At 39.0% G+C, this 27,132-nt stretch overlaps 1 protein-coding gene across 1 annotated transcript; it reads left to right on the top strand.

Annotated features, from left to right (window-relative positions):
- The first annotated feature begins 1,774 nt into the window (after positions 1–1,774).
- CIP2A (cellular inhibitor of PP2A) lies at positions 1,775–26,118 on the top strand. Its single transcript, XM_033053622.1, has 21 exons — positions 1,775–1,888; positions 2,789–2,936; positions 4,196–4,308; positions 5,506–5,600; positions 6,229–6,325; positions 7,243–7,365; positions 7,524–7,666; positions 8,356–8,431; positions 9,514–9,741; positions 10,231–10,390; positions 11,046–11,187; positions 11,891–11,990; positions 12,905–13,023; positions 15,413–15,605; positions 17,852–17,926; positions 18,010–18,120; positions 18,805–19,001; positions 20,893–21,006; positions 22,823–22,905; positions 23,389–23,528; positions 24,569–26,118. Exons 1-21 carry the CDS (start codon positions 1,787–1,789, stop codon positions 24,716–24,718), a joined length of 2,709 nt encoding a protein of 902 aa, XP_032909513.1. The 5' UTR covers positions 1,775–1,786; the 3' UTR covers positions 24,719–26,118.
- The last annotated feature ends 1,014 nt before the right edge of the window (positions 26,119–27,132 follow it).

Genomic DNA, 27,132 nt, shown 5'->3' on the forward strand with positions numbered 1-27,132 from the left:
ATTTTAATGGGTAATACTAGTTAGACTTTTTGGGGTTTTTTAATGTTTCTCGCACACCATTATTTGTCAAAGGAATTTTAGATCTTTCAGTGCTTAGGACTTCATTATGAATTAACAGTGCTGCAGAATTTTTGGCTCCAGGCTCAAGTAATATTTGTAGCATGAAAAAGACTGAAAAAACACCAGAGACTATTAATTAACCCTAGCAATGCTAAGAAATACTAAAATATGTGTCCAAAACTTCATCAGTTGAAGAGAAAATAGCTGCCCATGAATCATGGTACTATGGGACATGAACGCCCCAGCCCTTGCTCTGTAGAAGCACATATTTGACATGTCTCTTTACCTGCAGAATCCAGCAGCCTGTCTGAGAGCTGGTTATCATGGGTACCAGACTGAGGAACTGCTGGCCTGAGACACCCCACCTCCAGCAGCACGGTCCTTAACAAAGCACAACACTGCAGGTTTTTTTCTGAAATGACAGTCTCAGCAGTTCTCCAGGTGCTCACTCAGTCCCACTGATGTTCAGCCTTGGGAAAGGGCCAAGTGACAAGGAATCCCAGCCTGTGCCTCCTGGTGCCTACTGAGTGACTGATGGCTGAGCAGGGGACAAGGGCCAGGCACTGGTCCCTTTCAGGTGGCACCTGGCACGGTGTTTGGACTCAGATTTACAATAGTTGTGGTGGCTGCAGCGCCTGGTGCAGCATCCAGGATGGAGGGTGAGTTCAAGCCCATGCTCCAGTCACTTCTCCAGTGTTCCCTTGCAGCAGTCATGTGAAGGAGGGGACACAAGAAGGATCAAGGACTTAAAACAGGAAAAAGAGACACAGTGACACATTACATCACATTGCTCACCCGTGCTTTACGGCAATGTTTTTCCTAGTAACAGTATAGGAAAATATAGAGGCCAATGTAGACATTGCTGCAGATATTTGCAGGTCTAATATGGCAGAAAACAATCCATGCACGAGCTGAGAAAACACCTTCAAAAGCTTCACACAGCAGCATCTACCTGCCGACATCCAAAAGGTGCGTGGGTGAGTGTCTGTGTGTGTGTGTGTCCGTGTCAGGGGCTGACCAGCGAGGGGCTGGAACCTCTCGCACCCTCCCAAGGCTCGAGTACACGGGGTAAGGAAGAACACGGCCCAAGCAGGGCACGATCCTGCTGTCCCGAGGCTCTCCAACCACACGGGCGGCGAGGAGAGGATTCCTGCGGCAGCGCGGCCTGCGGGGGGCGCTGTGAGAGGCGAACGAGCGGCCGGGCCGCGGGTCGATCCTCGCCATCGCCAGGACACCGCCAAAACTCCCCGCGGGAGAGGCCAGGGAACCACAGGCGGGAAGGAGAACCTGGCTTCTGGCCGGGCTTAAGCCTCCCTAGAGGGAGAAGAAAGGATAATGGGGACTAGAAAGAAAGAAGGCGAGGCAGGGGTCGGGCGCCAGGTGGGAACTGACGGCAGGTCCAATTGGAGGCGGCTGGAACACTCAGCTCACCCTAACCACACAGAGCTCCGCGTAGGCAAAGCATCCCTCTGGATCGCCCCGACGGCACTAAAGCCGCTGTCACCGAACCAAGCGCCCGCACTGCCCGGATCCCCCGGCTCTCGTCGCCTCCCCCACGCCGTGGCCGCTGCCCGGCCGTTTCCCTTAAGCAAGATGGCGGCGGCGGCGCCTCCCGTGGTGCCGCGCGGCGGCCGCTCGCGCTCAGTGGTCGCTGCGTCACGATGGCGGCGGCGGCGGGAAATGCGAACGGGGGCCGGGTGCGCAGCGCCTGAGGGGCCGGGCCGCCATGGACGCCCCGGGCTGCATGAAGGGCCTGCTCCTCGCAGCCGCCGAGTACCGCGCCGCCAAGACAGCGCACAACGCCGCGCTCCTGCAGCGCAGCCTGGAGGTGGGAGCGGCGCCCGCCCCGGGGCCGCGGTGGGAGCGGGCGTGGGGTCGCTGTGGGTGTCTGTTATTGTAAAGTTTTACGGTGTGTTTACAGAGGTGTGTCCTGAGTCTGTATGCACCCAGGGCAAGCTGATAGTAGGTTTTACAAGGGGCTTATTTTTTATTTGTCCCCAAAATTCTGGCCCGCGTGAATCATTTCGCTTAAAAAATAGCGTGTGAATGACGAACTGGTCTCGTGTCTTGGGTTTTCCGGTTCCGTGCAACACTTATTCAAACGTGTTTTCTGCTAAGGAGGTGGGCCAGTGCATTTCCCTGATCTTCAGCTTTGTGTACAACTTATGTGGTGGCCTTCGAATTAATCCCCGAGTTACCTTTTTCAAATACAGATTTATTTTAATTGCTAGAACGTTTATATGAGAGTTAGTATCTCGCTTTGCTTTCTTCTCTGTATCCCTTGCAAAGAGACACAGAGGGAATACACAAAACCAACGTGATGGGTCTCCATTATGTAAAATATAAACCGTGTCTGCCCGTATTGGTGTGATATTGGTGTATAATTTTTGGTGTCTTCTTATATAGGGTTCGCTGTCCAGGCCTTTGGAAGGCAGGCTGATTGCTACGTGTTTGTGTTGAGCGATCTGTTGGGTTGTTCTTTCAACATAAATAAACTTGCCACTTTGCAAGCATAAAGGAATGAAAAGAAGATTTTTTCCCATTATTGCCTTTTTTTTTTTTTTTTCTCAGCAGATTAGAATACCAATGTCCCATTACAGTAGTACTTGCATTCTTGGTTTTTCAAGTATGACAAAATCTCTTTTACACAACTCTGTGCTTTGACTTCTGTGCCAATTACATTGTTGCAGTTGAGTAAGTAAGTTTGTTTTTCTCCTTTCATTTCTAGGTTATCTCTGGACTGAAGCTTACCCGGTTTTTTGCTTCAAACCAGATTCTACCAAGTGAATGTCTTAGTTGCCTTGTAGAGCTCCTGGAGGACGCTAATATAAACCCTTCTCTGGCTTTGTCCGTGGTTACTTTGCTATCACAACTAGGTATGGTTTCCATCTAAACTTTTCATCTTCTTTTCTGGACAAGGGAAGATAAGACAGATGCTAATTCTGTGGTGTGGGTGATGGATTTCTTCTAAGAAGCATAACGTGTGAAAGATAAAGTATTTTTCATTGTAGTGGAGTGCTTGGCTAAGCACTGTCAAATTGCAGTGAGAAAGAGATTTGAAGTCATCTCTGTGAATGACAATGATCATGCTTGTCAGAATTTGTTTATCCACTGGGTAGGGTGAGGAGTTATTCTCTTGTCCTTGTTTTTTTGAAGCTGGAAAAGACTATCTTTTTATCAAGTGAGAAACCTGGCTAAGGCGTGCAAGGATAGGGAGAAGTCGTGTCACATCCACAGCTGTCATCGCCTCAGTTTACCTCTCCCCCTTGAATGTTAGCTGGCAGTGTGGGCTCTCCAATAGCTTGGGCCTGTGAGCATCAAGTTGTCCAACTGCAAAAGAGGTTCTACTGCCTTTTACTTGTGTCTTGAGATGCCTTTCTTAGGGTTTTTTTGCCCCTCCACTTCATGGAAATAAATGAGACTACTGTGCAGAGAGCTCTGTGCTCAGAGCAGAACCTACATATACAAGGAAAAGTTATCCCTTCACTGCTTAGTTTCTCATCATATATCAGATATTCAAGATTTGAGTCCTTTATGATGCTCCCTTGTTTATGTTCTCTGATTCCTCTCTGATTCTCTGAGCTTCCTTTTATGTTTTTGGAACAGTTACTGTAAAATTATATTTGTTGCTGGGGTTCAGCCTGGAAAATCTTAAGAATTAAGTTTTCTTCAAAATTATCTATCGCTCTACCTGTTTTGCTACATCTCTCTGAAGATTGCCTAAGCAGTACTGACTTCTATTTATTTACTTAACTAATGCTAGATAACCTTATCAAGTTATCAGTTTGAGTCTACTTATCCACCACGGCATGAGGCAAGAAAATGAGCTCATTGAGTTTAAGATCCAAGCCTTTGAAGTGCAAGTTTCAAGATCTCTGAACTGAAACTTGGTAGTAGTAGGTGGACTATTCTTTCAGTGTCCAAACATCTTAAGGAAATGGATTAGTGTTATAATTGACTATGTGTCCAGAATTGAGATAGGCAGGTACATAGGAGGTGTCATTTATTTCTAGTTACCTTTAAAACATACGTGAGAAACTGGTCAGAGACTTTGGCTTCTACTTCGACTGGTAGCTAATGCAACAGTTTATTTTGCTATTAGATGGAGCTTTGGCTAATAATTCCTAAATTCCAGCTTCAGACCCAGAGACTAGAGAAGCCCTCCAGGACACCTACAATCTGACCAGCGTGCTGGCAGGAGTGGTGCATCGAAGTTCTACTAATCTCAGTGACTCAGTTTTACTACAGGTAAAGGAACTAATGCATAATAATATCTGGCTACTGTTGCATAACAAGCATTATACTGTATGCATATAATAAGCAGAAGATTGATTTCCAGTTGAGGTCTTTGGCTGTTTCTCCTGACACAAGCCTGTTTCATAACACAAGCCTGGAGATCATTTTGTTTAATTGGTACTTTGACAGGTATCTGTGAAGGAGTGAAAGCTGTGGCTGCCTGTTTTCATGGGAGGCTTGCAGAGCCTCCTCTTTTCTAGTCAGTGCTATCTGCCAGTGAATGCCAGGAGCTGTTCTAATCGAAGCTTACAGTGAATGTCTGACATCTGTCAGTTTGAACTCACCAATTTTAACCTGCCCTTAAAGTTTTCTTTATTTTTATCAATTATGCACAGGTTTCCCCCTAAGTTTTCATCAAGTACTTGCTGGCTGCCTATTGTCACTTGTCTTTTTCTGAAAAGCAGAAAATTAATTTACTAGTAATCCTGTGGCTCTTGTTCTGTGGAAAATAAGTCAGGCATCCAGTAAAGATCCCTTTTCTTGTGGTTTGCGTGTTTCTCAAAGCACTAGGAGTCCCACTAGGGATCCAAGTGACTGGCCAGTCAATAGGAGAGATTTTGTAGTCACCAGATAGATCCACTCTTAACACCTTGAAGCTCTTAGATGTCTAAATGGTGAGGTTTTATTTTAACTGCTAACCTCTGCTGTGATTTTTGTCATGTTTGAGTGTATTGGCTTCAGTTATGTGCCAGAAGAGCTCTGTATGAAGGACTTTGCTACCCTTAGATCTGTTGGCAGTCTTTAGAGCATACCTATTTTCCTGTAAGCATCCTTTCTGCAAGAGCTTGCAAAGTGCTTTTTGGATTTTGATGAGACTTCTAGACCTTTCCATAGGACAAAGCCTGTTTATCACTGACACAATGGAGAACTTGCTGGTGAGGCAAAGGTGGAGAATTGAATGGGCTGAAAAGGTAACCCCTCTGTCAAACTAAAATCTCAGTAATCTTTTTGGGCTTTTACTAAGTACATCAGTATGGTAGGACATTACAATGCACTTGCAGCAACTTGTGTAATTGTTATGCTAATGTTAGAGTCTGAAAATTAATTCAGTTGTGGTGTCTTGATATTTGTCCCTTCAGTTTCATCTTTCATAACTTTCCTCCTGAGATGGTGTAGGACAGGCATGTGAACAGCTTTCTCTTTCTTCAGGTTATTCAGTTGCTGCAGAGACTAACCTACAACATTCCCATCTTTTGTGCTGGTGCCAACATCGATGGATTAATTTTGTTTCTAATGAATCATGTGTAAGTGTGTACTCGGTGTCTTTTCTTATGGGAAACAGCGAGCTAAGTTTCTAAACTTTCAGAAGGACGCCAGAGTACTGTACTGACCTGGTCTCCAGAGTGAGCTGTGCTCTGAAGTTAACAGACTTTCCTTTGAAAGCCATGTATATACTTGTTACAGATTGTCAAATGCAGTGATTGTGGGACTTTGGGTGATGGAATATTAATTGACCTCAGCTCACCTCCACACCTCTGGGAGCAGAGAGCTAACAAAGAGAAAAGCTAGGAGAAAATTCATGCTTGTCACTAGGAGCAGACTTGTTAGAGTAATAAAAATTTTATTCAAGTGCCCTTGAAAGAGATCTGATTAATCTTAGAAATATATTTAATAAACCCCTGATAGCAGTGATCTCTGATACTTTGGGGTTTTTTTAGATGTACTCAGTTAAAAGCTGCCCACACTGCACAGATTACAATCTGAATTTTGCTTTGTATGGTGAATTGGTGTCTCATTGAAAAACAAGCTCCTACCAAGACACAAAACAAAATAAAAGTCCCCCAACTAGGTCTCCCAACCCCCACTCTAAAATTTCTTGTCATTAAATTCAGCATGCTTCAATGAACACATCTTTTGGGCTTTTCTTTTAAGTCAATCCACTGAAGATGAGTTAACAATACCGTGTTTAGGACTCCTGGCAAACCTCTGTCGTCACAACTTGTCTATTCAAAGTCAGATAAAATCTTCGGTAAGAGCTTTGCTTTTGTGTCATGATTCTCTGGCTTAAGGGTAAGAGTTAATTGACTCTAGGTAGCTTGCTTTCAGCAATGATAACCCTGACCTGCTTGTTCTGCCCAATGGGCAGTTGTTTCTCCTGTGTTGGAGAAAATAACCAGTTGAACAGAAAGTTGGGCATTCTTATTCTCTTTGGTACATTGCCATGTTGTTACCCTGGTTTATGTTATGTGTTTGGTTTTTGCAACTGTTCTCTGCAGCTGAAAGGTGAATTTAAAATTTGATCATTCTTCCTTAGAAAAATTAAATGTCATTAAAAGGTAAAGATTGTAGGTGGGTTTTTGGTAAGCAAGAAAGAGATTTGCCTTTCAAAAGATAAATCAATAAAATAGCACTGATCTTAATGTTAGGGCCCTTGAATCCTCAAGTACATATACATATCTGAACTACTTGGTTCCTGTGTCTTCATAAACCAGTGCAAACTTTTTTTAATTCAGAAAGAGAAATTCATCTACATGAAAGCAAATGTTGTTGTGTTTATCTTGGAAAACAGAACAAGGGGGGGGGGAAAAAAAGGAAACTATTGTCAGATCTGATCATTAATCAGAGAAGGGATGGGAGTCAATTTTCAGTGATTATTTTCTCTTATAGGTTTTAGCAAAGTGACTTTCTCATCTTCCCTTAAAATAATGATGGAATTTCTTCCTTGGTTGGTTCTCTGTTGTTTTGGGGTGTTTTTTCTCACTTTTAATTATACAGGTTCAAAAGAGAACATTAGCATTGATGCCAGTATTGCGCAGTAGAACAATGAAATAACTTTCCTAGAGAACTGTTACCATACTAACTTACTTTTGTATTATTCACTATTTGTATGTCAAACCTGTAAATTTGGTGGGTTTATAATGCCTTTTGTTTCTCTTTTTACTGTAGAATAATGTGAAGAGTTTCTATCGTACCCTAATAAGTTTCTTGGCCCATAGCAGCTTGACTATGGTTGTGTTTGCACTTTCGGTATTATCAAGCCTTACCCTAAATGAAGAAGTAGGAGAAAAAGTAAGTGAGTCTCTGAAGTTGTTTCTATTGTTAAGTTGTAAACATAAGATAAAACCAGTTGTCACACTGGCCAAATAAAATTCTAATTCCAGCTAGTTTTAATTACCAAAACACCCAGCAAAGTATGTGCCTATACATAACTTTCTTCTTCCTTTCAGCTCTTTCACGCCCGAAATATCCATCAGACATTTCAGTTAATATTCAATATTCTTGTAAATGGAGATCCTCTAACAAGAAAATATTCTGTTGATCTACTTGTGGATCTTATGAAGAATCCCAAAGTTGCAGATTATCTTACCAGGTATGGTTTAATTTCCTAAAAGTATTTTTCCTAAGCTCTAGTTCAGTTTCTTTGCTGCATGCTATTTGAATTCTAAACCAAACACTGGGAAAAAAATCCCAAGATGCTTTTTGAATGTTGCTAGTTGATTATAATTATAACTGCTATTTCTGAACCTGAAGAGTTGCTGGGTTACTAGTTTCACACAGAAGTGTGACTCAAAACCTGTTTTTTTCATTGCCACTGAATGAATATTGAATATCCTGTTCTGTAACTTTTTGTCTGGATAGTGTTGGTAGTCAGACAAGATGAGTAGCTAACATGCCTTTTACAGTGCTATATAATCTTGAAGTGGAAGAAATAATTATTTTACAGGGGGAGGGGTGTTACAGTGGCTCTGTAAGAGCTTGACTAGTAGTTCTGCAAATTCCGCTAGCAGATCTAAAAAATTGCTGATTTTCAATCTAAAGCAGTAAGAATAGCTGAAAAATCATAGTTTATTTTAAGGAATTTGCTTTCATTCTTAGAATATTTTTAGTGCTTGTGCTGTTTCAAATAGAAATTAAATTATCAAAGCTATCACTGTACTTGAAGTATTTGGGGGTAAGAAGGAGAATAGGGCACTTTCATTCATCACTTGGTGTAAATGTCTAAACATGCTGAAATTTCAATTTTATTTATAATTTTTTTCTTCTGTATGCATGCTGTAGATACAAGCACTTTACCTCTTGCCTTGGTCAAGTATTAGATCTTCTTCATGGAAGGGATCCTGATTCATCTTCTAAGGTATACTTTTTCAGTTAGAGGCTAAGAGGCTACAATCCTAATCTAGTTTCTCTTCTGTTGTTATGAATAGGTTCCTTGTGTACAGGGATTGGTAATGAAATGCACTGACTTCAGGACTCTAAATGACCTAGAGAATTCACCAAGTTTGTATTTGCTAGTTATTGAAAAGGCTGTCAGGTTGAATTTGTGGTGTTGGGGTTTTTGCCAGATCGTGTATCTGCTTTCAGGAACAGATGTAAAGGCAAAAAGCCAACATAAACACCTTTTGTGCTTTGGCTAATAAGAAATTTTGGGATGTACCAGGAATGCAGTGTATCCCACTTTACTCTATATACCTTGAATTAATACTACTCAGACTTCAACTGGTGATCAGGGAACCCTGATGCTAATTTCAAACGTGTAGGAGTAAGTGTTCTGACCTTAGCTGAACAAATAGATGCCACTTCTGTTTAGGCAGTGAACTGTTTCATTTAGCTTTGTCTCACTACCACCTTACGTCAATGAAACATTGGCTATCTGTCGCTAAAGGCTAAAATATGAAATGTGAAAATGTTGGGGCTAAATATATCTGTGAAACAGATCTGGAGCTTTTCTCTATGAATGTGTTACACATCCTAGTTAATAATAGATGCTGCTATTTCTCTCTGACATTTTTGTTGTTGTTTATTAGGTTTATTTAGAGAGGCATGTTGACAAGGAGCTTTCCATGGTGGTTTTCTTTTAGTGCATGCTCAGAGAGTAGATGTGCATCCATTCCTGTCTCAGAATGTTTTCTCTTTGATGGCTTTCTTTATGCTGAGTGTATACATGTTTGTACTTTTTAGTGTATCACTAACCAGCAGTCATGGCCAAAGAAAATAAAGCCATACACTGAATACTGTCACAAACCTTCACCAGTCCAATGAACTGTTTCTGCTGCTGACTTGGCTTTAAAGAAAAAAAATTATTCCTCAGAAAACTTTCAAGTGCTAAAAGGAGTTACACAGAACTTGAATCTCTCTTCAGACTTGTGTTACAGGAGTTGCAGTTTCTGTATAAGTTCTTGATTTGAAAGCATTTGAACTCTTCTTCACTTCACACAGATCTTAGAGCTGCTGCTTGCCTTCTGCTCTGTGCTAGAATTGCGTCACACCCTGCGGCAGGCGATACTGCACCCAGCTGGCTTGCCAGTCTCTGGAAACACCAGACTTGTGACTCGCTCAAAGAGTTTTGAACCATCTGTTGCATTGGTGCACTTGTCAAACCAACCATTGGAAGGCTCTGAAGACTGTTCAGGTCTAGCATTGCAACTGTTCAAAGAGATTTTTGAGGTACCAATACTGATAACTGAGTTTAAAGAGCTTCTTAGTAGTTCTTATTTTTAAATTATTTTTAAACAACTCTTATAATTTGACTTGAAAAATAGTGCATACAAAAAATATCTGTAACAAAATTTGTGATAAAATAGTTACGTTGGAATAAACATACTTCATAAAACAACTGTTATTTTGAAGACATGAAGTGTTTTAGAAATACGTCTCAGTTGTAAGTGGAAGACATGGCAGTTTATGAAGTCATGAGGTAGGTAGAAAACTATCAGCATTCCTTTCTAGGACTTGCAGAAATGAGGAAGTTCCTGCTGTTTCTGTTCCCTGTAAACTTCCTCCTCCAGTATGATACTGGTCAGCCATCTTAAACCTGAAATAGCAAGAGGCTGAAAAAGCAGGAACACAGACTGGTGCAGGAAGGGGTAGAGTAAGCTTGGCTTCCTTGTACTGTACTTTTAAATATTGACATAAAATAAAATGTCTTTATTACAGGATGTTATTAACAATAAGAATGGTGAATCACCTGAACACTTTACGGATCTTTTACTGCCTGTTCTTCTTGATCATCTTCAGATGCCAGAACAGATTGTGGATGAGCTATTAGTGAAGAAAAAGTGTGAAAGAATGGTCAAGGCTATTAATGTCCTGACCAATATCCTTTTTATGTGTTTATTGGCAGCTGATTTATTATTCTTCCACCATCATCTGCTCTGAGATGTTAAAAGACATGTCCACCTTGGGTCATTTTAATAGCTTCTAAATACAGTAACTGCCCTAATTTTACTTAGGAGTGTCATCTTGCAAGATCTAAAGTAGCTTTGTAATTGCTGTGAAATTACTTTGTAATACGATGGTGCAGGATAAAATGTTGTGGCTATTCAACAGAACAGAGGCACTTTGCAGATAAAAAAGGAAAATGAGTGTTTTCTGTTTAAATTGTGTGGTGAATTTGGGTGGCCATCTTCTTGATCTATGTAGTATTGTTGCCTAGCTAAGTCAAGTGCAGCTCCCAACGAAATATAATACTAATTTAGATCAGAGAAACAAGGAAAAATAATGTGGAATGATACAGTTTTACACTCTTTGTTGAGTCCTTAGTGTCCACAGCAAGTTTAGTAAGGAAGACATGACTGCAGCATGACTTAAGCATGATTTAAGTGCTTTATGTTGTTGAGTATTAAAAGCATTTTTAGAGGCTCTTGTGCTTTGATGCCCTAGCTTTTATGCTCCTTATTATTACAAAAGGTTGCCTTTGGGTGCCAGTACCTAGGCATAAGTATATTGAATTTATTCTTAACTCTGCCTACTGCTCTGCAGGGATGACACACTGAAAATGCGTGTCTCAAAGGTGCTGACTGCCAGCCAATGCACATGTCTGATAGAACACCAGTTTCCTTACAGTGGGATTGATGCTGGTTTTGGGACAAAATTGGTGGACTCTAAAATGTGGTGAGCACACATTTATCTAAAATCTAATTAAGCATGACTGGTGTGAGAGTTGTGATATTGTTGCAATGGAAAAATGTGATAGTTGAAAGTACCATTTAAATGCATATAAATCAATATTGATATTAAATCAAACTTAGTATGTTTGTGGAATAAAAAGTAACCTTGCTGGTCAGTTCATTCAGATAATGTTTTTGGCATAAGTAGTTCAGGCTGATCCAAGTTAAACCTTACTAGAACTGCTCATGGCATTTGATTTCTCATTTTGTTTTTATACAATCAGAGTTCCAAAATATCACACATCATTATGGGGGGCAGTTGTTGCACTGAAAATTAAATACGCATTCCTTCAGCTCAGTGCCATTATAGCTAAAAGTCAATATAGCTGTACATTACATGGTCTAAACCCAGTGAAATATAATTGGACCTATAATTAAACTCTCTTCACTTTCAATCTGGAAGTGATGGTTTTGGTCTTCATTGTTGCTATCCTTGGCATGCTGGAGAAGCTCAGGCATACATTCAGGGAAGTCAGTATGATCTCTTTGGTTCTAGCATTTTTTCCTTGCTAGATATATTTATTTTCTTTGTGAAGGTATTTATTAGGTTTTTTTTAATTGACTAAATTTGTCAGTGCTGATCTGACATACCTCACCTTTTTTTTTTTTTTCCACCCAATTTGCTTTCCTGCTTGGATGTTTAAAAGCAATCTTGCTGCTGATATTATTTTGAAAACTCTTGATCTTATGAGCAGATTGCGGGAGGATGTACCTGGTATGAAGGTCAGCTTCTGCAAAATTTTACAGGTATGGTTTTAAAATGTTTTATGGAATTTTAAAATGTTTTATGGAAGGTATCTGTGAAATAAGGTGTCACTGCACTACAGTCATTTTAGTAATAAATGTTTTGCATGCTTATCTCTGAAGTGGTAAAGCTTCTAGGAAAATACAGTCCCTTATGCACAATTTCTAAAGGTTGTTTCACTATTAATTCTTCCAAAATAACAGTCCTTTGCTTTTACTCATCATTTTTTTTGGTAATGCATATAAAATCGTATTTTAGCTGCCTGGTAAGAATTTTCCTTTTAAGATTGCATTATGACTGCAGTTTAAAGATAGCAAACTAAAAGCCAATTACCACAACAATATAATTATTTGTGAGGTTGATTACTCTTAAATATATACATCTAATTTGGAACTTTGCATGGCCAAAACAGTTTCTAATACCTGTTGGTCAGATGATACCTTAATAATTTACTTTATAGAAGGAAAAGCAATTCAGACAGTCAAACACTTCTTCCTGTTTTGGAGATATTTCATTCTAGAATGGGAATTTTGTAATTTAGTGGGTAACAAATAATGAGTTTTACAGTCCATGATTAATTTTTATAACTTCAGCTAGTGACCTTTTATTTTGAGTATCAAGCACTTGAAAACTTGCAGGAATTAACTAGGCTCTTTACCTGTTGTGTTGCCTTTAATGTAAAGCATTATTTCAAATACTCAGAAGTATAAACTATTTCTAAAATCACTTGTCTTCCATGGGCTTCAGGCTCAGAAACTTAGAAGGACAAACTTTAAGAAGGTAAGTTTTGAATAAAACATTTCTGTGCTCATGGGCCTTGTAATTGTGATGTTTTGGTAGTTTGTGTTTCATGAGGTTTTTCGTCGTTGTTGTGTTCTGCCGTATTTTGTTTTGACCAAACTAATTTCTTTTTTAGGATCAGCGCTTGATTACACCTTTGACATTTGCTTTAACATCAAACCATGGGGAGCAAGTCCAAGTGGGGCTTAAAATACTGTTTGAGGCTGCACCCTTACCAGATTTTCCTGCAGTAGTGTAAGTTTTTTGTAAATTTTTTGTGATACTTGATTATATTTGACATTTTTATGGGCTTAGTGATACTCATGTTTTTTGGAGTACTGTTTTCAGCTCATCAGAGACAGAAACTATCCTAGAGAGCAAAGGAGCAATTGACTCCTGTCCCTAAGTGTTCATTTGTCTGAAGTCTGTGCTTAGAACTGTGGGTGCATCTAATATTGTCAGATTTCTCTCTAACGAACTCTGTCAGATGTGTCATTTTTCAGTTCCTAAAGCTTTGCTTACTGTTTTGCAGTAGCTTCCAAGAAAGAACAGACTAGGATAAGACACAGGCAGATGGCAGTTCAGGTAGTATTCAAGATGGTTTAGACAATGGAAAAAGTATTGAGAAACTGTTTGATGGAGTCCTTATTTTCATAGATGTAATAAAATACATTAAAAATATTGTATCGTAACCCAGAATTGAACCTGAGGGATGTCAAGGCAACAAGAAAGACCATTACATCAGCAGCAAAAGCCAGACATGAAAATGTGTGCCTTTCTGCTGAGTGGGGCAGGGGACCTGTTGACAGAGAGCATGGAAAAGGTTGAGATACTGAATGCCTTGCTTGGTCTTTTACTGATAAGGATTCCCAGAGGCAGAGCAATGTCCCTGAAAGCAATGGGAAAGCCTAGAGGAGGCAAGACATACTCTGGGTGGCACAGGGTCAGGTTTTGGAGCATTTAAACTAACTGGGTGTACAGAAGACCTGGCAGGATGTGCTCTTGAGTACTTAGGGAGTTGCCTGTTGTCATTCCAAGGCCACTCCAGAATGTCTTGGAAAATTCATAGTGACTGGAAGAGGTTCCTGAAGACTAGAAGAAAACAAATTTAGCTTCTGTCTTCAAGAATGGCAAAGATGATCAGTAGCACTCTGAACCGCAGTTGGAAGAGTCCTGATGACAGGGCTAAGGAGGTGCTCATTCTCCTCTGCTCAGCTGTGGTGAGACCACACCTGTAGTGCTGTGTCCAGGCCTGGGCTCTCCAGTGCGAGAGAGATACAGACATCCCAGAGTAAGTCTAGGGAAGAGTTTGAGGCATGAGCATGTATTACACGAGGTGAGACTGTAAGAGCTGAGCTTGCATGCTTTTGGGAAGATGTGCAGGGTTCTTATCAGTGTGTTGAAATGTCTGAGAGAAAGGAACAAAAGAGATGGAGCCAGGCTTCTCAGTTGTATCTGCTGACAGGATAGATATAGGCACAAACTGAAATAAAAGAAAAAAATTAACCTTTTAGATTTCTTTAAATATAAGAAAGGAAACCCTTTTACTGTAAGGGAAGGTCAAACTGAAAAATATTGCCCAAGAAGTTGTGGAGTCTTCATCCTTTGAGAGAGTCAAAACTGCAAGGCATAGTCCTGAGCAACCTGCTAAGAGCAGGAGAGTTCAACTAGGTGTTCTGTAGATGGGTCCCTTTCAGCCTTAATTATTCTATAATTATATGGGTTTGTGGATATAAGAAACATTTTTATAATGGCCAGTAATGAATAGTCTGGCTGAAAGAATGAAGGATCTGTACAATCAAATATGTCTGCAATTGTACAATGGAGCAGCCAAATAACGTCGGTAAATGCAAGTTAAAAATAGGCTGTGCTCACTTAGGAAGCCATTGAGACAGCACTTCAGTGAAGTGGTTGGGATAGCTTAGTAATTAAGGAATTTATCAAGAGTAAAAAATTTATAACTGCTGCCTATAAAATCTGCTCCTTTGGTTTATCAGTCTTGTTGAAACATGTTATTGGTGCCTGCCTTGAAAATACCAGCCAAAAATTTTATACAGACACTGGAATATAGCTGCTGAAATTACTTTTTACTAAGCTTTTGAGTTCTCTATACAAATTTAAACAGATTGCACTTTTATCTGCATACTTCAATTTTGGTTAAAGCTTAAAACATAAAATGTGCTGTACACAATATAATATTGTAAAATAGAATGGCAGACAAGGAAAAAATGAGGTTTATTGGCTGCACTCTGCCTTTTCTTGATTCAGTCTTATTTTTATGCCAAATAAAAACTCTTACTAAATACTTTCTCAATCATCTTGGAGACAAACTGTGGCCTAGTTAAGATGAATAATAAGAGGTGAAATAGCCTTTTTCTCAGGTTCATAAGAGACATGAACTATTGCTCAAAAATAACTGAGCACTATGCTCTTTCTGATGAGATTCTGCATTTGTCTCCAAAGATTAGCCATGATACATTTTTCCCCTTTATCTCTGACCAGTTTGAGCACATACCCAGCACACATCTTTGTAATGTCTGTTAATGCAAATGTGACTGTAAATTTTGTTATGAAATTGTTCTCCTCTTCAATCCTTGCAATGCTATTTGTAGCAGGTTGTGTTAATAGCCTCATGTTTATACAGGCTGGGTGAAAGCATTGCAGCAAATAATGCCTACAGACAGCAAGAAATGCAGCACACAGCAAAAAGAATCCAAATGCAGTCACCTGTGACCAACACTATTTCAGTGAGGTGTTCTTCATCCTGTCCTTCAAGTAATAAATCCAAATCTTCAAATATGGAGGAATTAATACAAAAACTTCATTCTGGACTAGAGGTTAGTAGAATTTATATTCCCTTGTGAAACATTTGACACTTTTTTTTTTTTACTGGGAAGAATGGAAATTAAAATCTATGTGTCAGACTACAGTGTGTGTAACAGTTAAGTTTGGTTTAGATTCCTGTCTGTTTGGAACACACTTTTTTTACTGAGATCCTGAGCAGAATTCAAAGATGCTATGTTGAGCTACATCTGAAGGCAGGGCTCCTTACTGAAGGTCCTCCAGTGGGTTTGCCCACAGTTGTCTTAGCTGTCAGATGTGGAGGCAGGAGCCAGGGACAGTCCAGCTGCTTAGACTTGCTGGGACACATACAAGGAACCTCCTTCCTCTTCTTCCTAAGAAATAGTCTGGAATAAAATAAAGATGCTGGACTGCTTTAGGGAAGTATGGTGCGTCTCTTGTGTACCTAAGCACACATACTGACATTCTCCTTTTGTTGGCTGTAGCTGACTCTAGCACTTGCAGTTCAGCTTTTGTGGTCTTTTTGGAAAGGTACTGTTATTACTTCAGAAAGAAGGTTTTTCCTCCCTCTGCAGCAGCTTGCATTGTGAATGAGAGACCCAACCAGGTACCACATACCATGTGCTGCTTTTGTGGGCCATCCTGGCAGATACTGAATATATCTCCTCTTTCCCTTTTCTGTTCAAAGCAAGCTAGCTGCTTTGTAGCTGCTTTAGACTGAGAGATGGATTATTGATTCTATTTTGTTTTGGCTTAAAAGAACAGTATGCAAATTGGGAAAAGATATAGAAAGTTTCCTGATAACAGCTTGATTAGTGGTATTGCCTCCAGCCTTTGATTTGCAACTCTTATCTCTTTGTTGTAACTGATAAAAGTGAAACTCGGAGAGCTACCAGTTCCAGTCAGATGCCAGAATAACAGTGAAAAAGGTCAGATGGGTCTTCCTTGGCTTACTTTTCACTCTGCCACTGGATGCTCACATTGATCATCCTTTTCAGGACTGCATGTCACAGTCTGTGGGTGCATTGTTGTGTTTATTTTAATGTAAATCAAAGCAACCACAGGTGCCTACACAGCCCTAATGCAGCAGCTTCCAGTAATGTGACAGAGTAAAAAGTGAAAAACCTGCTTTGAGTTTTAATTTTTTAGGAGAAAAAGTTGTTGATGAATTGTTGAGTGATTCTTCTCTTAGACCTTCTAATTAGTAATTCAAAATCAATATACATATTCACTTAAAATAATCAATATACACATTCACTTAAAATATCCAGTATTTGAGTTGTCTGTATATTGTGTGAAGCTCAAATGCTTGTAAAAACATAATTGAGAAAACACCTTTCATAGTATCACTTTTCAGAGAGAATGAAGGGAATTTCATTCTTAGAGCTTTTCTTAGAGTCATTTCTATGTCCTTTAGATATTTAAGCTTGCAAGTAGGAAAATAAACTACATGTTTCATACTTTAGGGACAGAAAAATGAGCTGAGAACTGAAGCTGCACAGGGTTTCCTGTTAATTTGTGAAAAGCATTCTTACATAGTGGTTCAGGATGGTGCAGAGATGGTGGCTTTTCTGTAGGTGTTCAGTGTATGAACAGCTGGCATAGTTTGCACTTTGCACAGATGCATCAGCATCTGTGAACAACTGCTCAGAACTGGTGTTACAGCAACACTGCCTAAGAGAAAATATCCTGAAATCACTAAGTAGCATTCTCACTTGACTCAGGCATATACTTTAATAAACACTTAGGACCTGTTGTACCATACATGGTGCATTTCCTCTAGTAAGTCACTGGGTTAACACAGTACATTCTGCAGGACCTCAATAGTATCCTTTCCAGTAACTTAGAGAAACTTTCCTGGGCCTTTTCTCTTAATCCTTATGTTGAGAAGCTGCAGAGTATGAACAAGGGATTTTAACATATGCATTTTGTGCTGTCGATGTTAGGGCAGATTATTTTAGGTGTCCTATGAGGGGCCTGCTAATTCTCTAGCACAGACCAAGGGGAATGATTTTTAAATGGTGATTTTACCTTTTTATAGTGCTGGACTGATAGTCTTCTGCAGATGACTCCTATTAAACCTAACCAGTTCAGTTGCTCACAAACTTTTCTCAAGGGTCAGGTGAATATCTTTGAGTAGATATCCTCAGATACAAAAATGAGAATTCAAAAAACCTAGTGGCAGGTGGAGTTGCCAAAACCGCTGAACTCTTTAGGCACACGTTATTTGTGTGAGTAAGTAGAAATTTCCAGTATCAGTAATTGGAAAATGTTTCTACAGATGAAGGAGCCCTTGGCTGATGTGAGGGTATCTGACATAATGGATGTCTATGAGCAGAAGCTGTCAGCGTTAGCAGTGAGTACAACCTAATGTGCATGGGGACGCTGCAATTGGTACTTTCAGAAAATGTTAATGAGAAATGTTCTCCCTATATGCAGTCCAAAGAAACGAGGCTGCAGGATCTTCTGGAAATAAAGGCAGTAGCTCTGGCTCAGGCTGAGAGGCTGATGGCTCAGTACCGGTGTCAGAGAGCCCAGGCTGAGTCTGAGGTAAGTAGAGGAGCTTCAAGGTGGGACTGAGTAATGATTGTCTGGATAGATTTAGCTGTGATCACATGTGGAAACTGTACTGCTTATCTCTAAACTGTGCTTGCAAGTTAGGGCGGTCTTAATTTTCACCGTGGACATCCGTTTTTCTTTTGGATTGTTCTCTGGTACAGAGAGTCCTTTCCCTTACAGGAAGTCAGCAAAACCAACCTACTCAGCTCATTATCGTTTGGTAACCATTAGTGTTTATTCAATAATATTAAAAATTAATAAATTCACTTACTAGAATTCTCTGTAGAACGGCTTCTTGTTTGTGCCTTTTGATTCACTGGTCAGAGATGAACCTGCATGTTGAAAAGTTAGAATTTCTGTTCTTTAAAGGTTATATTAAAGACTATGCTGCCGGTTACTAAATCCACAGATAAAATGTATCATCTTTTACTTTGTTCTTCCCTCATGTTGTCTATAAATGGAGCTAAAGGAATTTAGTGAACCAATTAATTTGTAGTTAATATTAGGTGAGAAAATTTATTCTCTTAATGTAGATTGTGACATTTTGGTGTTAGATCTATGGCCTCAAGCATGCCTAATACAACTTGAGAAACAGAATTCCCTTTAATGTACGTGGCGCTTTTTTTTCTTTAACTTTTTTTAATTTTTATTTTGGGGGTGTCTTTCCACTCAAAGGCAAGAACTCTTGCTGCAATGCTGAAGGATGCAGAACGAAAAAATGAAGAGCTTAACGATTTGCTGAAAGCTCAACAGGTAGAATCTGAAAGAGCACGGGGTGATATTGAACAGCTCTTTCAGCACAACAGGAAATTGCAGGCAGTTGCTGAAGAGCATGAAGTGCTAAAAAAATCCTCTCTTGATCTCCTTCAGAGGTAAGACATGTAGGATCCCTAAACAAGTATTTCATATGAAAAGAGTTATGATGTCCTTTACTGGGCTAAGCTCATTAGAAGGCAACATTACAAGCTGTGTCATGGTTTTAAGGGAAAAGTTTTTTTGTTTTTTTCTATATGCTTGTCAATAAGATTAACTTAAGTCATTCAGGGATTCAAATTTCAGTTACATTTAACATAGTTAAATTTGTTAATATATGAACATTCAGCTTTCAGTGGAATAAGAACTGAATTGTAGGCACTGAAGGTCCAGTTCAGGAAATAGCACAAGTTTTATATAAAAAGGGAGCATTGTTCTCCAAGACACAGATGCTTAGTTTCTGTTAGCATTGTACCATGCTCTCAGTGTCTCTCTTTGATCTTATGTGCTGCCTTGATGACATGCTTGCAAGAATTCTGGGGAAACAGCCAATATCAATATGTTTGCATAATGTAGAACTTGGCATTGTTGCTCAAATCTATACCAAATTTGAGTTAAATTAGGTAAAAGTGAGGTACAGAGGAAGGACGCACATTGTGTGTCCTGAATTACTTATAAGCACTATTTCTTTGGGATCTTTAGCTAAAAAGAATATGTGAGATGCACAAAGTACATAAAGATAGAAAATGTTTGAAATTAGAATGTGCTTTGGAAGAATAAAGGCTTAAAAGAGCTTTGGCTTCTGAACTCGCATGAGCTGGTCTGGTCACTAGGTGTCAGCAAGGCAAAGAAACTCATAACATTGAGATAAAGTTTCTTGCTTAATAACGGGAGCAAGCATTATTACACAATTTTGAAAGCATATTGCTGCCAATAAAGGAGTCATTGAGGGAGGAAAATGTATAAAACCTTTTTCCATTACTAGATCTCTTAAGTAAGTGTCTAGTATGGTCATTGTGGAAGTGCCTCCATTTTTGCTTGAATTGTATGCAGTCATACACTTTGTGACTATGTATTGCCTAATTCATAGGGAATAAATCAGTCTCAATCTAGTATCTAACAGTTTTAAATTCTCCAAACTGGGAACAAAACTTTCTAATCCTTACAATGTGTTTCTAAAACAAAAACTTAGAAAAACTTACTTTTTTAAACAACCTTCATACTTCAAATATGCTGTTTCTTAAAAACAATCAGTTAAGTAACATCAGGGGATAGAATTTGCCTTTTGGTAGGAAGGTAGGAAAATGCTTGCTTAGAGCATGAAATCTGCCTCATAAGCCTGTATTAATTACACACTGCATTGTCTTCAGTATGTTCAGTTTTCAGTATCACAAGACAAGATCACAGAAGGTCACAGACTTGCTTAAAGGGTTCCTTAAAAGATGACTGGCATACACAAACTGCTATAGATTAGCTCTTTGCAAATTACAAAAGGTATTTATAGTTTTGTCAATTCCTAAAAGCTTTCTACTGGAGGGAGTTGCTTCCTGATCAATAATGATTCAGGATATTTAAAGGATCCTCTCAAGCTTGGCTGGTTTGTCTATTTTCTTCTTCCAAGTCAAGCATTGGAACAGGCTTCCCAGGGAAGTGGCTGAGTCACCATCCCTGGGGCATCTAAAAGATATGTAGATGGGGCATTTAGGGACATGGGTTAGTGGTAGACTTTGGCAGTGCTGGATTAATGGTTTGACTTGATCTAAAGCATCTTTTCCAAACTGAATGATGCTATGATTCTAAGTATGTTCATTAAAAAAAAAAAAACCTCAAAAAATCTAACACCCTAACAGGCAGCTGTCACCAAAAAACACTCAACTGAACTCCCCCCCTTCCAAAAACACCTTGATTGTTTCTTGGGTGGAATGATTGCACAGATCATGCCAAATATTTTTATTTGGCAAACTATTAAAGTAAAAGCTCTCTTCAAAAGCAATTGTATTTCATTTGTAGGTATGAAACAACTGAAAGACAATATAAAGATCTACAGATTACATGCAATTCACTAAATAAACAAGTGGAAGCAATGACGAAACTAAATGAATCACTCAAGCAGCAGAATGATAGGTAAGTTCTGTTCAGTCTTTTTAAAGCAAGTCAAACAGTAAAACTAAATAGCACTTTAGTCTCAGTTTTTCAGCTGTGCTTTAAGTAACATCTGAGAAGTGAAGTTAGAGGAATCCCAAGATGCTTCAAGGTTGGTTTATATATTTATGTTGGATGAGAATCTGTAGTACTGACTTTGATGGTTTATTTTATTTGCTCCTTAATTGGTTGGAGGTGATGAGGGAATATCAAGAGACTTTAGCAATAATAGGAAGAGAAAGATGATTACCCAATTCTAAGGTGCACTTGGGAGAGTGTGGAGGTGTTATTTTGGTTGTTGCTGAATTCTTAAATGCTTTTATCACCCAAAGATTTCTGTGTATTCTCTTTTAGTCTGCAAGTTTTCTCTTAATGTTGTCAATTTGGGGAAAAATAAAAACAAAACAACCAACCCTACGAAATGAACATGTTTCAAAGTTGTTTTGGAAGTTGTGATGGGTGGTATTCTGCCTGGGGTATATAAAAAACTTTTTTCAATTATAAAACTAGCATTACCTATGTCTTCTTGAGGAGTAATTGTAGTTTTTCCTTTTTGATGGCTTAAAATAGAGGTTTTATATAACTTTCATAAATGTAACTAAGGAAATACAGGGGTCTTTGACAAATTTTATTTAATACATAACTTCTCAGAAGATTTGTTTAAAATATGTTCATAGACAGTCCTTGTATTCAGTTGAGAAATAAAATGCTATTCTTGGTTTTACTTGTAAAGTTCACTTCACCCTTCCAGGCTCTTGCCTTGTCAGTAATCAGAGCAGTCCAAATCACTGCCTTGAGTTCTGATTCAGATGGAAAATTTTCATACTGATACATTAGTTTGCTACTGAATAAATTTGGCTACTTACATCTAATGGTGCGATATGCAGCTCAGGGTAACGGGGGACATATTCTGATGAAAGCTGACCCTTGTTAATGCCAATCTGGAGGAGCAGTTTATTAAATAGATACTCTTGAAATGCCATAGAAATGGAGACTGTGGAAATATACATCCCTCACTCTTGCTAGAGGCTGCAGCTTAGAAACTGGCAGATAGGAAGTGGATAAACAAGTAAACAAAAGCGACAGCAGATGCCCTCTAGGCAAGGCAAGTAGAATATGCCTTAGAAATTAGGCTGGTAATGGAAAAAGTAGATTAGCTTCAGAGAGTGTAAAGTGTTTATGTTGGAGCTGTGGGTGCCAGTACCTCTGTGTTTAGTGGGTGTGGAAAGTGAGCATTACCTGAACTGGTGAGAACTGAGGCAGGCCTGTGCACAAACTGTGACACTGTCTTACAGTTCGGTCACTTTTGAGTGTTGTGTGACAATCCAGGAGATGTTCAGGATGGTATTTTTTGTGTATAGATGTTTCAGGTATTATCCCTGCAAGGACAGCTTTTACTGATTGTCTCTTCAGGAGCATTGTAAGAACTAAAACCCCAGAATCCTTAATCACTAATGGCAGGGATTTTTTGCTTGTATTGAATGACAATTTTAGTTCTGCCGCAGTATTTTAAATTATTTGTGGCTGTGGTCAAAGGCACGAGTTTCTGGGCTTTGTGCTCCAGGTATCAGCCTTTTCAGTAGTTCCTACCATGATCAGAGAAGGGCAGTGACTATGTCATGGTGGCAGGAAGGAAATAAGATCTATCTCTGCTCATACCATGTGCATGCATAGATTTGATGACTTGAACTCTTGACAGCAACTGGAAATAATACAAAAATAATTTTAGCTTCTCAGGACAGAGAAATGGTGACATATCTCATTTTAATAATTAAAATGTATTTCTCTGCACTTTTAGGACTGCTGCACAATTAAGAGAAAGTGAAGATCACAGAAATGAATTACAGCAACAGCTACAGGAGAGAGATGGCACAATAGCAAGTAAGTCACCTGCCTAAAGGTCACTGAACTGTATTAACTAGATGTTGTTATTATGGGCTCTAGATAAGCTGCTATATCTTACTGAGCAACTTGTAAACTTAAAAAATTGGTCATAGGTACGTAATTTAATCATTGAATGAAACAAATACAAATTTTAATTTTTTAGAAAGTGTGCATGAAGTTGATTTCCCAGACTTCACTGAATCTCTTCATAGCATGTCCCTTCAGAAGCTTTTTGCAACATGTCCATTAGAACTGTTTTCTGTAGGAACTGGAAATTAGAAGAGCTTAATTTAACTCTCTCTGCAAATGACTGGAAGCAACAACTAAAATTTAGCAGTAGGTGGCACTACTCAGTAATTCAATTAGCAACCATGTTGAGTCTAAAAAAAAACCCGAAAATAAACCCCTTGTTTTGCAGACCAATGCAGTATCTCTTTTCTAAGTTGGCATCCAATCTTTTAATGTGTTTGTTTTCCTAAGCCTTGCAACAGAATATAAGTGTTCTAGAAGAAAAAATAAAATCTCAACAGAAAGAAAAAACAGATATGGAACAAACTATCAATATTCTTAGAAAGGAATTAAATGAAACACAGCAAGCAAGGGAAGAATTGAGTGTCAAGGTAAGGAATTACTTGAACCTCCATTCCTGAGACTGGTATCTGTTTAATTGAGTTGGTAAATCAGTATTTTGGTGGTTAAGTACCTAAAGACCTTAGAGTAGCTGATGTAGTAGTGGACGAGAACAAATTTTCTCAGCTTTAATTGTGTACCTCTTGAGTTTTAAGTCAGGATCAAGTTCTAATGAGGCTCTGTGAGGCATGGTGTGTGTATGTAATATTGGGAAGGGAAAAAAACCTGCCAAACCTGTGGCATTATGTTAAATAACAGAGTAACAATCTCCTCTTCTGTAGTTTTGACTACTGAAAATGTAGGTCAGCTTGCTTTCCCTCCGCTGCTTACATTGAATTAAGGTACATATGTATGCACCAAAATGCACCTGGAGTTCTTTTGATCACTGAAATTCTAACAAAATCACTTTTTCTTGGAGATAAAGTGTCTTTTTTCAAAGGAGAGACTTTGGCTGTATCAAGTGAACAGGATAATGTTAACAAAGCAAAACAAAAAAAAGAAAAAACACCCAACCAAAAACAAACAAACAAAACAAAAAAACCCCCACAAAAAACTAAATCCCCCAAGCTTCAGTGCAGCCTACATGTCCTTGACTGCAGGTAAGGCTCCCTCTAAAATCACAAGGCAGAGATTCATTTTACTTGCAAGCTGATCAACAAATGCAAAATATACAGTCTGACAAACACATTTATTGTATTTCCATTTCCTGGAAGCAAAAGCTTAATTTCCTCAGGCAATATTATCCAGTATATAGCAAATTTTTTTTTGTTCTCAGTAAATGTTTACTGGTGTGGTGTTTGAAATGAAATGTAGATGGTAGCACGATGGTATTAAAGGGGTTGGTGCTTTCCCGTGGTATCCAACCTTTTGCAGTGGGGCAGTAGCTGTAACAATTCATGTGCACCAACTGTACAGCTGAGGGAGATTTCTGAAACAAGCTTGTAATTTTAAACTACCTTTTAATTACTTGCTTAAGTTTACCACCAGGCCACTCAGCTTTCACTGTATTGTGTGCTGTTTGTTTCTGCAGGCATCTTCTCTAGAAGTTCAAATATCCCAACTGGAAGGATGCTTGGCAGAAAAAGAAGCGCTTGTAAATCTGCAGAGGGAAGAATTGGACAAACATGCCAGCATGCTTGCAGTAATTCACAAACTAAGTGGTGGCAAGCAGAAACAATGAACCTCAGTAGGGCTCTGTTTCCTGTGCTTTGTGTTCTGTTAAGTGACCTAAATTGTAGGGGTGACTGCCAGCTTTATACACAACACATGCAGTTTGGTTGCCTTTTTGCATAATGCAGTCATTGCTTAGAAAGGTCAGCAACAAAAAAATGTGTTATCAGAGCTGCTAAATTAAAGGGTTTTGTTGGAGTTTTCCAAACTCAATTGGGAAAGAAATTGTCAGTGTTATGAGCTAAAAACTTTTAGCACCAAAGTAGATTTGTAGACATGGGTTCTTTCCCTTTAAATCTCCTGGTCACAGGGAAGGGGTAGGTAAATGTTGGGAAGGGTTTTGTTGTTTGGGTTTTTTCCCTTCTTTTCTACCAGAAAGTGCTCAAGTAAACAAATTCTAGTAGGAATGCCAAGCATGTTAATAAGTAAATTGATAAATGTCAGTTTGACTTTGTCAAATGGTGGAATGGAAGGGAAAAACATCAAGCTGCTTACCAGAGCAAGGTGGCAATAAGGTACATGTCTGCAGAAAATGGTAAATTAATCTTTAACATTTATGTGACAGAATCCAGAGTACATAAATATTGATTTTTTTTTTCTTTTCCCACTGGAAAAAATGAACTGTTTCAATATGCTATTCTAAGCCAAGTGTAGCTGAACTCTGGATTGCAGAGCAAATAAATGCATGGACACATCAAGACATTTTGACAGCATTTCTGTGTTCTGTGGCAGTGTTTTTCCAAATGGTAATGAATAGTGGCTAATGGAACTAGCAAATAAATTGATGTCTGTTGAAAATTTTGTTTAAAACATATATCTCTTTACTGTAAATAACCTGGAGATTTTTGTACTTAATTCATGCAAAGAAATACCTGTGTAAGGGATTTGGCTTTTAGGCATCTTGATGCTGCCAGTTCTGTCATTAAGTTCCCTGTGCTGTTTTTATATTCATGTTGTGTGCCATACCCACTGTGCTATTGGGCTTTCTTTCCCTTTCCCCACAGGCTGTCTTATTTAGTGCAGGGAGTAGCTGGCACCAGCACAAAAAATCGCTCTGCAATAGTCGATTTTTAATTATCTGCATCGTGTCAGGTTGTCAATTGCATGTTCTACAAGCAGAGACTTTTGTGCTGTCTTAGTTCTGAGCACCCTCACATCTCAACACTGGGCATTCCAGTACTTCTTACCTGAAAGTAGCTACCTTTTGCTCTGTGTAATCTGGAGAAAGTTTTCCATTTAGCATGTGGTTCTGTATGGCTTTGTATGTTATTTCATTCGTGCCTAAAAATACCCTCAAATGTGTATATATTTTTCTGTACTATGTATTTTCTGTGCTATTTCACTTTTGGTGTACTTGCTGGGAATAATGACACAATAAAGGGTATGGAGTTGATGGTTTTCAATTCATCACCTGTTGTGTTGTCTTCATTTCTGCACTCCTCTTTAGTCTCGATTCTTCATCCTTTGATCTTTCTCCCTGCTGGTGGTTTATTTTAGGCTTTCACTTTCCCCTTCTTCTCCATCTCTTCACCTCTCTCTCACCACAGATTCCAACTGACAGTGCCTACCATTTGCTTTTCCCTGGTGAAATCTGTCTTTTATTGAAATTAGGAAGCTTTCCTTGTTTGCTGTTTGGATCTGTTAGTGGAGTCTTTCCCACCTCTGGGATAAAACAGGCTGTGTGTAGAATGGTTCTCTCACTTTATTCAAAGTGCAATTGATCATCCTCACCTACATGGAAGATGGAATGGGAAACTTTACCTGAACCAATTCCCAGCTTTCATTGTCCCTCTCACCCCACACTTATCTGTAAAAGACAGCTTTCTATTCGTAGTGGTAGTAGTGTGGCCAAAATACCTGCTGTGATATTTGTTCTAGCCCATGCAACTTACTGTGGACAAAAAACCTTTTCCTCTCCTCTTGTGGAACTTCAGCTGGAATTTTCTTAACTGCAGGATGAGGTTAATATCCTGCACAAACAGTAGCAATTTGGAGCTTTACAAACTGAAAGCGTGGCCTTGCTGTAGGAAGTAGAAAGTTATCCTAAATGTAAGGGCTGGTAAAGAGGCCTGTTTAAAACAAGCAATCTAATGAAGAGCTGCTGTCATCTTCAACAGATTTTCCAGGAAATACGTGGTGCTCATGGTGACCAGTAAGATTTATTTAGTGATGGTATAAACAAAATATAAAAATCTGAATAAAGAAATCTAGAAACCACTTATGCTATAGATTCAGCAGTGCCAAAAGTGTTAGTTGCTATCAGGATTTATGCCAGCTCTCTTTTATGCTTACAGTTTTCCTGATTCAGAGGACATGTCTAGAATGATCCAGCAATGCAGTTGTCTGGAATAAGTGCAGGCCAAAAATGGGACAGACTCCACCAAAATTGTGACACCCAGCTTTAAAGGTTTGGTTCAACATTCT

The sequence above is a fragment of the Catharus ustulatus genome, chromosome 2 (genome assembly GCF_009819885.2).
Source record: "Catharus ustulatus isolate bCatUst1 chromosome 2, bCatUst1.pri.v2, whole genome shotgun sequence".
NCBI classification, from domain to species: domain Eukaryota; kingdom Metazoa; phylum Chordata; class Aves; order Passeriformes; family Turdidae; genus Catharus; species Catharus ustulatus.

Excerpts from the sequence above, each read along its gene's own strand:
- CIP2A (XM_033053622.1), top strand. The coding sequence starts at position 1,787 with ATGGACGCCCCGGGCTGCATGAAGGGCCTGCTCCTCGCAGCCGCCGAG. Across the intron at positions 8,432-9,513 it reads ATCCTGATTCATCTTCTAAG|ATCTTAGAGCTGCTGCTTGC; the intron begins GTATACTTTTTC and ends CACTTCACACAG. Across the intron at positions 9,742-10,230 it reads TGTTCAAAGAGATTTTTGAG|GATGTTATTAACAATAAGAA; the intron begins GTACCAATACTG and ends TCTTTATTACAG.